We start from the raw sequence: 13,286 nt of genomic DNA, 5'->3' as shown, positions 1-13,286 counted from the left end.
TAGGAACTGATCGAGCCCCAGATAAACTGCAGAGGTACATGTGATTAATAAACTGCAGATCTACATTTATGTTGTGAGTTACAGACAAACTGCAGACTTAAATTCACAGACTCTGCACTTACCGGCACAGATGTGCGCGGTTTACATTTTTCTGTTGCCTGCATGCTCTCTCAAATTGCAGAAAATTCTACTAATAAAACAAATTCCTCTTTGCACATGTTCCCTGCCCAGACATAAGGGCTGAGTGCTTTTATTTTTTATGTATGGGCAGCCAGAAATGCGGAGTTTTTTGAGTGATAAGTATCCAACACATGTTCCTGCATCCTGGAGGACAGCGGCTTCGTCTGCTGGAGCAGGCATGGGAACAACATCAGAAACTCTTTAACCACAGGGCTTGTTCTCATATTAGTTTGTGGAATGCTATTGGGAAATGGATATATTTCATTGTTATTAAATCTGTTTTGATTGGAAATCTGTTATGTAACGTTTAATACAAATATGATTGCTTTGTTGCTGAATCATCTGACATAACCGTGGACAGATAACAGGATATTGTTCTGGCATTTGTTCTAGAGACTTGGGGGAAATTTGAGCAGGGTGCCATGCAGGTGGATGAAGATTTGTTTCTAGTGTCTTAAATAATTCTGAAGGTTGAAAAAAAATACATTGAATAATAACTGCAGAGAAGCATGGTAGTTGCTCACTTTTCTTTCATAAAAAGTAAGAGGGCTTTTCAGAGAGGCCGTTATCCTCCTTTGCAAAAAATCCAGTCTCAGTCCTCGCTAGATCCAGCTCCTGGGTTCTTTCTTCCTTTAGAAGACTGAATTGTAATCAGACTTCCCATGTATTTAAGTCTTTCTGAGCCTTATTGTCTTCTCTGAATGAGCTTCCCAGGGACGAGAAAACAAAACATCTGGTGAATTTATTTTAAACTTCCATAGCAGAAAAGGCTTAATAGAAAGTAATGATTTTAGTGAACTGAAGGAAGAAAAAATAGGTGATTTAGCATTTGCAAAGTAGTCAAAACCAGCCTGCCAGCCCAATCCACTCTTGTAAGCACTGGAGCACTTGTAAGCACCTCAGGTTTATTCTGAGAAAAGTCCTGATGATTCTTAACTCTTTTGCTTCTTTGTTCCTCTGCCACCACCCGTTGCTATTTTTCCCCGAACAGTTCCAGTTCCAGCTGAGGTGTTAGGATGTAACTGCTGCGCTGGGCAGCTCGGGGCTGGAGCTCTGCAGGAGCTGTTGCCTAATTAATTTCGGGGACTCGTGTCCACTGTGACGCTGGAAAGCAGACCCGGCAAGGCTCCCATTCTGCGAGACTGCAAATGCCTTTTGAGTCAGGGAAGTTTCATTCATGGAAACCCTGCAAGGTGGAACGAAATAATTTCATCTAAGCAAGTGTTTGCTCAATTACTGTTGTGCAGCTTTAATTAGGAGGTGAACAAAGACGACATCCCAGCCCCACTGAACTTAATAGCAAAACTTCCACAGAACTCACTGGAGTGTAGCTCTTCCTCACTAGGCTTTGAGATAACCATGGGGGTGTTTGTGTGTCTTGTAGGAAGTAATGAGCTAAACTTTGCTGAGTATCCTGTGTTTCTCCCTCAAAAAGTATCACTATGTGATTATCTCTTCAGGTTCAACTTGGATTTTTATTCTACTCATCTTGAATTTTTATTCTACTCATCTTGAATTATTTTTATTCTACTCATCTTGAATTAAGCCTAGGCAGTTACTGAGTTTTAACCAAGCATTTTCAGATTCACATTAGCTTAATTCACTTACCTCATGTCTTTTGTTTATCACTTGGCATTTGTAGAGGATGCCAAGAATTTTGAGATGATAGTACATGCAACTAAGGCAGTAATAATAATAATAATAATAATAGTAATAATAATGATAATAATACACTTTTTAAAGTAAAAGCATGCTGACAATGAAGGAAAATTGTCAGGCCAGCAAGTCTCAGATAAGTTAATTTCTTCAGGTTTAATCTGCTAATGATGAAAGAACATGAAATTACTTGGTACTTGCTAAGAGCATCCCAGGAAGAGCATGTTCTAAGCAAAACAGGATAGAACTGCTGTTTGGAAACATCTAAATCATTCTAGAAAACAGTGTTTTAAAGGAAAAAAAAAAGTTCTGCCTGCTTTCTAGGGGGTTTTGCATGATTGGAAAAGCGAATATATGACTAAACTGTTGGAAAGCATTGACACAAACCATTAAAGCAGAAACCACTGTAGTTCATGGGTGCCTTTGAGTCACACAGGCAGGAGTTACCGGTGCTCAAGACTGACAAGCAAGGAATGTGTTCTGACTTTTCATCTGTTTATAAATGGCTTTGTTTCCTTCAGCTCCATAGTGCTGGTGACATCTAAAGGAAGATTCATTTCAAGAGGACCATGGACTAAAGTACTGGAGAAACTTGGAGCAGAAGAGGGGTTTAGATTAAAAGGTAACCACTCTTTAAAAACTCAGTTTTAAACCACTTTGAACTATTCCACTCCCTTCGTTCCAATTAAGGGAGCTTTTTCTACTTCTTAACTTTGCCTTGCTTGTTTCTATCAGCATGTGCTCAAACATCCTGGGAAGAGTCATTTATATATTTGGTAAGGTTATATCCACTGCAGCTTTGGATAACAGCACTCACTTCAATACTGTGCAAGGGAAAAGTGCTCTGGTAGTTGTTCTTAGAAGTAAAGAATTCAGGAGTTTTGATTTTCCAGATTAGTTTTAAATAAAAAGGCATTTTAACAACAGGAATATTGGACTTTTTTTCACACTAAATGCCCCCAAACAGGATTTTTTACTTCTCTGAACTTATTTTTAGCTGATTTTCTCTTGCAACAAAGTTCTGACTTGATGGCACAAAGCATATAGATTTCAAATCATCACATATTGCACTAGAATGTTGCTTTACTGTGCATGTTGCTCTGATCAGCTCTGTGAGTTTTTGACATGCTTTCCTCTTGTGTGTGTGTGTAAACTCGCTAACGTAGGTTTTGTCTGTTGTGCTGTCCCTCATCATCCCCTCACCTTTCCCAAGCAGGAAAGGGTTTTGAGTATGACCACCATGCAAATAATTACAACTTCAAAAGAGAGCTCAAGCTGCCTACTAGGAAAGGTTTTTCCTCCTCTCTTTCTTCTCTGCTATGTATCACACATTGTTAATTAATGGAAGCATACAACATGTAAATAAAATTTTAATTAAGCTTCGTTGGGAAGGTATTTCTTCAGCACCTGGAGAATGCATAATTGGGAGAGCTTGTGTGCTCTTGCGGACCCGCATCCATCCAGCCAGGGGGGTAGCCACCACGCGGGTGGTTTTCTGGTGCAGCCCTGACACGCTCCTAACAACACATTTGCTCTGATTTGCAGAAAAAATGGCTTTTGTCGGCTTCAAAGGCAGCTTCCGCCCTGTCTGGGTGAAGCTGGTCACTGATGAGGACTCTGCTAAAATCTACCAAGCGCTGCCAATTCCTGTGGTGAAGAAAATGAAGTTATGAGGACAGAGAGCTCTGGCTGCCGGCGCTGCCCCCGCGGGACGGACTGACAGCCCACCGCAGGCACCCCGCTCCAGAGGCGCAGCGTCGGCTTGTCGTTCTCGTTGTTCAAAAAGAAATCTTCCTGTAAGTAGCTAGAGTGGCCACGTGTGACAGAAAAGCCTTCTCCTCTGCGATCAGCGTGTGTTCTGTGATCACCAGCTCCTCGCCGGTTGACGTGCTCGCCGATGCCTTGTTGACTCTCGTGTTACTAAGCGAGGTTTGACCTATTCGACAAGGTGCTGGTTTTATCAGCAGCCCTGTGACAGACTAACTTATGTGCTGCCTATTGAAGGGGGAGTTCTAGGTCTGAAGGACATCGAGGATTATTGTTTTTACCAGCCTCTAAGTTGTCAAAACACTTTTTTTTTTTTTCCCCCTGGTGTAACTAGCTGCTCACATAAATATAAAATGCGAATTCGAAGGCTGGTTGAAATTCTAATATAGAAAAATTGAATGAATGATTACCTAGATGCTGGGAAACTTAACTGGACAGTAAGAATGTATCCTAAAGCTTCTATGTTTGATCAAGCTCTTTGGGATCTGTGTTGTATGTGCTAATCCACGGCATATATTTGGGGAAGAGATTAGAGAAGGAGCAGATAAAATATGCCAGCAGAGGCTGTTGAAACCACATATTTCTGCTTGCTCAGAAAATTGTGTTTCTCCTATGGATCAAGGGGTTTTTAATAGTGGCTGCTCGAATTGGAAGTTTTCCTTCAACAAGCAGCTGTAGGCTAGAAGGAAAGCAATGTCTATGAGCACATATTTTCTCAGCCTTTCCCATACAGTCTCTCCATGTAATGCTGTTCAGGATCAGTCCAGAGGGTTTGTGGTAGCCAAAGTCATCCTGTTCAAGGCTTCCAATTTCTAACTGGGAATACTGGGACTCAACCTTATTCAACCTCAGATAGGGTGGACGGCTCTCGCCTTTCCAGGGAGGGCAAAGGGAACAGGCTCAGACCCCTCTGCTGCGTGGTGCTTTCTGATCCTGTCCTCAGGCTTAAGGGCACGAGTGTCTTGATCCTCCTGGAAGAGTTACATGAGATGGAAGGTGACAGAGGTCTTAGCAGGTAGCTGAAGAATTAGTGGGAGTCCCCATACACTAGCTGGATGTCATGTGCCTCCTTTCCCCCTTCTTCAAAGCAATATCTGGGTTGTGAAGGCAGATTAGTGTGAATCAGGACTCCTGCGGGGCCATCTCTTGAAGCTGGGAAATTAAACATTATCTTGTAAAATGCTGTAAGCACTTCCAGCGTTCAGTGATAGTTCTGTCTGTTTTCCAGAAGCGCCATGGAGGCATATCTGGAGGCTGTGGCTGTTCTAAGAAATCTAAGGGGGAGAGGGTAAAAAGTAGGATGACGAGCTTTTCAAAGCACATAGAATATCTGTTTTGCCAATATCTGGGTTTGTTTCCTCACTTTCTCTCTGCCTGTCCCGATTGCTGCAGAAATTATTCTTGTTGCTGATGGTTAATTCATTTTGTTCTGTTTTAATTCAAGCTCATGTAATTTTTTTTCCCACTATATCCAAAACGCTATCTTGCAGCTAGAATGAAAGAGCAAGGATTTTCTGTGTCATTCCAAAGGCTGGGCAGGTGTTACACTCTATAATCCTGGTATAGATCAATTGCTCTGAAAGTCAAAGCAACCATGAGCAAAATTTAGGTAGTGCTGCAGATTACATTCCACTCAAGTCTCTCCTGGGTTTTGAAACTGGAAATGTTCTTTTCGGTCTTATTATGTAGTTGGTTTGAATTCAATGAATGTCATATGTATTGTTGGTGTTGGTTTTGGTTTTGTTTGGTTTTTTTTTAATTTAAAAGCACCAAGCTTTCCCTCCCTTGCTTCTTGACAAGAGGCTGTTAACGAATGCTCTTTAGGTATTTGTGCCATTTCTAGAATGAATAGGCAACACTTGTAAAAGGTGAGAGTTGGTTGTGTTTTTTTCCCCCAATGTCTTATGATGATTTGGAGATTTCACAAACTATTCCTTGAAAAAGACAGTCTCACTTGTGGTTCAACCATACTTAGCCTAACGTTGTTTATCTGATGTTCTCTTATAGCCAAAATACAGCCAGATCCCTGAAGTCAAGCAAATAGACTAAAAAAAAAAAAAAAAAGTCCCTTGAGTACGTTAGTCTGGGTTATTGAAACCTCTTTGCTGTCCTGAGGCGATTCTGTTGGTATCATTGCACCAGCGTTAGTGGACCACACTTGCTTCCGGTAGGTGGACCAAAGCAGGAGTATTTCTTTCACAAGCACTTAACAAACGGTGGGCAGGAAAGCCGGGCTTAGGATGAACCTGGTTTAGGATTTGGCTGGGTACGGGCCCCAGGATGGGGGTTGCTCTCTGGGGTGCTCTGCCGGCTGGTTCCCTTCTCCTGCTCCCTGTGAGCGTGTGAACGCCCGGGAGGGTCCGGCCAGGTGGGTCCATCCCCTGGACTGGTTGGTGCAGCTTCTATGAGCACACTGCCCTTGTGCTCGAGTGTAGCTTCTGATTTTACTATTTTTGGGAATTCTCAGGGTGCAGTCATAAGACCTGGCTTTAGGAAAAGCTCCTTTTTCTTTTTCCTAAAACAAATATTACATTATTAAGAGAAGAAAGCTTTTAGCTTGTTCTCTCGTGCAAAGCTTGGCACATGGGGCCTATTTTGGAACTGGGGTGCGTCTCACAGTGAATACGGAGTTTGGGCTCGCTGCAGTCTGTAAACCTGAGGGATGACAGAGCATCCCAGTAGTGCAACAGGGCAGTGAAATGCAAAGGGCTCCCACCAGCCTTTAGGGGTGAAGCCGGTGTGTTGCTCTGGAGACAGAACAGAACCTGACACCATCGCCAGTCAGCAATAGTTTTGTGCCATGATTACGTATCAATCTTTGACTGTTCTAGAATTTGCACCTGCACATTTTGACTAGTGAATTACCTGACTGTTCTCTGTATGGCCCTGGTGCAGTTACCCTCTGTAAGGTTTTATTACTGCAAATGTTTCCATGTTTGCCTACACAATTGCCATTGGTAGAGTGGGGGGTTTTGATTGCGTTTTGTTTGTCTATTTGTTTGTTTGGATGTTTGGGGGTTTTTTTTGCCTCTGTTTGAATGCTTGTTTTACCTGTCGCCGAAATAGCTGGTCCTTTTTCGGAGTTAGATGTTTGTACATTTTCTTATAGACTTTCCAATGAAAAAAGATATATTTTCTATTAATTTATTACAATGGCACTAAGACAACTAAATTGCAGACATACGAAGCATTTTTACGGAGTTTAGCATTGTCCGGGTTGTTCAGGAGGTCAGCAATGTGTCTTTTCTGATAATCTGCTTTGCACTTGGAAGCTCTCTGTGTCCGCAGACCATGGTAATGCAGTGACTGTCTGGTTTATGATGACAAGAACTCTTGGGACGTTGGTTCCAACAGATTGCAGCTTACAACTGAAATAACATGTAGTTGTTTGGAGTACACAATGTTTATCAAAATAAATATTCCATGCAAATGTCTTATTTTATTTTTTTGTCTCTTGTCTCTTCAGTGCCTGTTTAACAATGAACTATCAGCTCAAGTATGACTTTGACTGTCAATTTGTGCCTCTCTGCGTGGATATGGGGGTGTGTATGACAAGGGTCTAAGTGTGGACAGTTATGTTTGTGTGTGGGTATATCTGTGTGTGGCTGATTCTGTGAGTGTATTTGTGTGCGTGTATATATTTGTGCGTAAAAGGGCTGTGTGTGCATGTTACTAAACATTAAAAAGCATAAAAATATAAAATATTATATAAAGATAATATAAATTATTACATAGGTGATGTTGATATATAAAATAATACAATATTATATAATGTTATATTAGGTCATAGAGTGCTATATTACATACTAATATAATATGTATCTTATATATATTACAGTATATTATGTTTTTTATTATGTTACATTATGTTGCAGATACCAATATAATAATATATAATAATTGATATAATTAATATTAATGAAATAATATATTTTTAATTATATTATAATATAAAATATACAGTATAATAATATAATATGACAATGTTATGTTACTATGTGTTATGATATGATGTATTACTGTAGACTTTATATATTATATGACTATGCATAATATTTATTATATATTGATATATCTTTATATATTAATATAAAAACATATATCATATGTAGTGATATATTATTAACAATAATTAATATAGACAATATTATATTGGTATCTATAATGTAATATGTCATATACTATGATATGATGTAATAGAATAAAGAACAGACTAGCGAAAGCTGCGGGGGCCTCTGCCTGTCCGCGCGCGCCCCCTAGTGGCCACCCGTGGGCACAGCGCCCGCTCCCTCCGCGAAAAAAGTTTTAGCGCTGGGTCTTGTGCTGTGTGTATGTGTGTTTGTATTTTTCTTTTCTGTGCTGTTTTGGGCAATGGAAAGCGAGGGTATGGGGATTTTGGCTCTTACAGAAGTGCCGCGTGTCACACATACTTCATCTGTTCTGCGCATCAAGTCACTGAGCTGTCACAGTTCCTGCTCACAGCTGCAAGATGTGGGGCTGCTCCCTCCTCTGCTGCACGGATTATCCCAAATCCACTGGACAAGAAACACCGTTTGGCTAGTTTCCTAAATCAGAGGGGTTTTTTTTTTTAGCGCAGGCCTTGCAGATCTCCAGCCATCATCCACAGCTGAAGCCGCTGCGATGAGCCCAAGGCCTTTTCAGCCCCAATGGTCCTTCCAGCAGCTCGGAGGCTGTTTTGTGACACCACGTTCTCTCTGACCAAAGGATGGGGACGACGTGTAGAAACCACCAGTGGGGCTCCACCCTTCCACCCTTCCTTCCTCCTGCTCGTCTTATAGTAACTTATAACAACATCGAATAACTTGCAATCGTTCAGTTTGAGAAGGGAAAAAAGCAGAAAGAAAAAAAAAAGAAAAAGGCAAAAATAACAGAAAAAGGCAAAGAAAAAAAAAGAGCCAAAAAAAGGAAAAATAAAAAGAGGAAAAAGGCAAAAAAAGGCAAAGAAATAAACAGGAAAAAAATTTAAAAGGCAAAACCAAAGGTGAACAGAAAAAGAGAAAAAAAAGAGAGGCAAAATGAGAAAAAGGCAAAAAAAGAGAAGGCGGCAAAAAAGGAGGGGGGAAAAAATGCCAAAAAAAAAAAAAAGGCCGGAAAAAATGAGAGAGGTGGAAAAAAAGCAGGAAAAAGTGAAAAAAAAGGAGAAAGAAGGGACCAGAAAAAGGCAAACAAAAAAAAAGGCTGAAAAAAGAGAAAAGGCTGAAAAAAATAGAAAAGGGGGTGAAAAAAAGCCTGAAAAAGTCTAAAAAAAGGAGGCAAAAAATTAAAAGGCAAAAAAAAAAGAAACAGGTAAAAAAAGGACAAAAAAAAAAGAGACAGGGTGAAAACTGAGAAAGAGGCACAGAAAGAGGTGGAAAAAAAAGGTGAAATAAAGAGAAAGAAGCAAAGTAAAGAGAAAGAGGCAAAGAAAAAAAAAGGAAAAAACCAACACACAAAAAAGGCCTAAAAAAAGAAGCAAAAAGAGAAAGAGGCGGAAAAAAAAGGTGGTAAGAGAGAGAGGCAAAAAAAGAGAGGCAAAAAAAAAAAGAGGCAGGTTGGAAACAGAGAAAGAGGCAGGAAAAGCAGGTGAAAAAAGAGAAAGGCACAAAATAAAGACAAAAAGAGAAAAAGGCAAAAAAACGTAGAAAAAGAGAAAGAAGGGGGAAAAGAGGCGCAGGGGAAAAAGGCAAAAAGGTGGAATAAAGACAAAAAAAGGCAAAAATAAAGGCTAAAAATGTGGGGGGAAGGGGAAAAAAAACCAAAACAGCAAAAAAGGTGAAAGGGTTGGAAAAAAGAGAAAGAGGCGAAAAAAACGGGAAAAAAAGAGAGGGGTGAAAAGAGAAAAGGACAAAAAAATGAAAAGGGCAAAAAATGAAAAAGGGCAAAACAAAAGACTGAAAAAGAGAAAGAGGCAAAAAAAAAGAGAGGCACAAAAAAGGAGAGAGAGTCAAAAAAGGGACCAAAAAAAGACAAAGGGGCAAAAAGAAGCCTGAAAAAGTGGGGGGGGAAAAGCAAAAAGCAAAAAATCTGGAAAAAAAAGGCAAAAATCAAAAGAAATGAAGAAAACAGTGTAAAGACGTGAAAAAAAGAAAAAAAGAGGCAGGGGTGATAACAGAGAAAGAGACGAAGACAGAGGTGAAGGAAAAAAAGAGGCAAAAGTAAAAAAAAACAACCAACCAACACACACACCAAGGAGGCCTAAAAAAGGGGGGAAAAATGAGAAAGGGGCAAAATAAAAGAAAAAAAACACACAAGAGAAAAAAAGGGTTGAGAAAAGGAGAAAGGATCAAGAAAAGGAGGCAAAAAGAGAGAGGCAAAAAAAAGAGAAGGAGGCAGGGAAAAAAGGGGCTAAAAAAAGATGAAGGGGCAAAAAAACTGAAAAAAAGAGGCAGGGATGAAAACAGAGAAAGAGGCGAAGAGAGAAAAAGAGGGAAAACCAAGAGAGAAAAAAAAAAACCCACATACCACAAAAAAGGCCTAAAAGAAGGGGTGAAAAAAAGAGGAAGGGGCAAAAAAAAACCCAGAAAGGGTGAAATAAAGAGAAAGGGGCAAAATAAAAGGCAAAAAAAAAAAAAACCCGTAAGAGGAGAAAAAATGGTCGAGAAAAGGAGAAAGTGGTGAGAAAAGTAGAAAGGATTGAGAAAATGAGGCAAAAAGAGAAAGAGGCAAAAAAAGGAGCCGAAAAAAGACAAAGGGGCAAAAGAAGAAAGAGAACCAAACCAATAAACAACCAAAACGAACCCAAGATATTTGTTCCAGTATTTTATTACATAAAAAGTTGATTGTCCATTGAAAATTTTTTTGCAAAGCACATCTATATCTCGTGTACTATCATGGACAAACTTTTTTCCGAGAAGGACGTCCGGGTTATAAAATATAACAGTAACTTAGAAAACTTGGTTATAGCACTAGAACAGAGAAACCACTGAGCTGAGTGGAGAAAGGCAGCAAATATTCACCTGTCATGAAAGCAGATGATTTTCCATGTACCTCTGCATAACAGTGAAAAAAACAAAGAAATTGTAAGAGCCAGAATCTGCTTGTTGAAAGAAGTTTTGAAGGCTGTATCCAAATTGCCCATCTGTAGAGCCCAAAATCTGTTTGATGAGACTCAAACACCCAACACCTACAAAGCCGAATCCAGTATCTGCTGGGCCACTTGGAACAATAATGACCTCAAGTAACTTTTTCAAGGTATTTATTTATAGAAGTTACATTGTGTTCGGGCCTCTTAAATCATAACAAAATCACATCTGCTTGTATAACACAGCACCAGGACAAGTGCTCAGGTCTCAAGCATTTACTGGTTTTAAAAGGGAATACAAGCTGTTTTGGAGTTGTGAACTGCGGCACCAGAGAAGGACCGGCCGGTGAAGAAGTTCCGGCCAGACTGACACGATACTTGCTACCAGATCGAATTATTTGTTGAGCGTAAAGCATGAAAAAGGGAAAAGAAAAATGGAAGACCAAAAAAAGCTCCTTGAAGGCAGTATTTTTATACTTTGTATCAAAAGGCAACCCTCAAGCCATTACTCCTATTAAAAACCTTAAAAAAAACCCCCACCAAACACTTCAAAATTTAAATAAAGCACATGGCACAAAGCATGCCTGCATTTTGCACAGGCAACTTAGTGACTCAAACCAGCCAAACCGAACACCTCTCCATCAGCTGGCTGAATTTCAGAGCAGCTCTTGCTCCACTCGGAACCACAACAGCAAAAGCCCGTTTCTGAATGGCTAAAACAAGTACAGTTGGGCTACAAAGATAGTGTAGTAATTGTATCTTCTCCTTGGCTAATTTGCTTTTGTGTTATTTGTATCATGTTTTGCATTGCTTAATTACTTAGCTCAGGATGAACCCAATTCGATCAAAGAAGTCGTCACGACAACTCTCATAACGACAGGAAAACTGCAGAAACTGCATTTCCACACGTTTCTAACCATAATCTGAATTGTCATCTCTATACCATAGATTTAAACCATAAAAGGAACAATCTAACTAACCCAGTTTTGTCTGACCTCTGTTCACCTCTTGATACGAGAAGCAACATTCTTTAAAAACAAAGTGAGGTGCAAACCCAGAACACTTGACGAAAATGATAAATTAGTTATGAACAAGAAGTGGACTGTACATCTCTCCTCAATCCAATGGGATATCCAAGAGACTCAACTCTGCTACACATTTGGATTAATAGTAGGATACAAAAGTAATAGAGTTAAACCTGAAGAAACACGGGATTTTCATTTCTTCCACTCAGACAAACAGGCAAAGGCCTGTTTAATTAAGTGTGGCAGGAAAGGATGCTTTAATCCTAAATTCATGCAAATATAATTAAAGTTAAATAAAAACGATCACCTAGAACCTTCATCAGCATCATTTAGTCCTTATGTACAAAGACAACTTAGCCTGTCTCCCAAATATCTAACTAATACATAATTGTTTAAAAGGTTTTACTACTCAGTGAAACAGCAGATTTAGCGACATCTTTTATTTTGAACAAGCATTCAGTAAGTCATAGTTTCCCCACTTTTGATACTGAAATATTCCACAAGATCAACCATTAAGGTTCAATTAGGACCTTTTATCCAAAACACTTGGATTTTAGCACCTTCAATAAAGAATCGAAGTAATATCTTACTAGTATCGAATGAAGACAGTTAATACTGTGCTCATCCTCTGGAAAATGACATGGACCATAAATACTTGGTGCATTGAGTCCTTAACGCATAGTAAGGCAGAAGGAAAACAATTCTAAGTGATGCATTTGACTGAATACAATCTGAATGTAATACAACCTTCCCAATTATACAAAGCCTTCGGAGAAGAAATCAAACTTGCTCCCATACATGCAAATTACAGTATTTAAATCCAATGTTCATTTATAATCAACCATGTCAATCCAGGAATCTGTACCCAAAAAAATATACCTGGTCATTAAACATCAGTAACTGATATGTCTAACTCAAAGTTTAACGCTATGCTGTAACGAGTGCTTTTTCAAAGACCTAAGCAAACCCTTAAACCAATAAAACAAATTAATTTCAGAGTTAAAGCGATTTCTTCTAGCTCACTGGCTAGATAATGGGGAATACTTAACACTTGTTTCCGCAGGCTCAGTTCTTTGGCAGCAATAGCAACCCGAATGACATGAATTTGACTGTTCTTTTTCTCCCTGACACTGCTCATGTGGGAACTGCAATTCCAGTAACATCCCAGCATCACTTCTGGTGGGTACAGAATCTCCTTTCTGCACCCATTTGGAGTGCATTAGCCACATATCTGCCTTAGCTTCTACGCGCTTCCGTGGATTTGTGGGGACACACAGAACGGGTTTTACTGTAAAGAAACAGGCTGTCTAACTAGACATGCCCTACATTTCAGGCATCTTTGGCCATTGTAACACTATTATTTGCAAGTTTTGGCTGTTTTGCAAACTGAGTCTAGCAAACTGGCGTACAAGAGAATCTTTTAGTACTGTACTCTGCTACCTGACAGCAGCTCTGAATCTATGACCAACTTACATACCCAAGATGGACGTGGTTACTACAGATGAACATCGTTGTATTCTGAGATTGTATTTCTTCTTTTCCACTTTAATTTAAATTCATGATGTTAGACGCATACCTTTGTATGTTAACTTCAAACAAAAACAAAAGCAGAAAAAATGACAAACCAAAGTAGTCAA

General features: G+C 39.5%; 1 protein-coding gene across 1 annotated transcript in view; it reads left to right on the top strand.

Annotated features, from left to right (window-relative positions):
• The window catches only part of CEMIP (cell migration inducing hyaluronidase 1), a 54,256-nt gene extending 47,288 nt beyond the window's left edge, over nt 1-6,968 (top strand). Inside the window, exons 27-28 of the mRNA XM_065641933.1 lie at nt 2,358-2,458; nt 3,382-6,968. Of these exons, the coding sequence (XP_065498005.1) occupies nt 2,358-2,458; nt 3,382-3,509 (229 nt within the window). The 3' untranslated portion in view covers nt 3,510-6,968. The remainder of the gene's footprint in view (nt 1-2,357; nt 2,459-3,381) is intronic.
• Nucleotides 6,969-13,286: the final 6,318 nt, after the last annotated feature.

Source organism: Caloenas nicobarica, chromosome 10 (assembly GCF_036013445.1).
Source record: "Caloenas nicobarica isolate bCalNic1 chromosome 10, bCalNic1.hap1, whole genome shotgun sequence".
Classification (NCBI taxonomy): Eukaryota; Metazoa; Chordata; class Aves; order Columbiformes; family Columbidae; genus Caloenas; species Caloenas nicobarica.
Note: the sequence above shows the minus strand (reverse complement) of the source record. Positions and strands in the feature narration are given on the sequence as shown.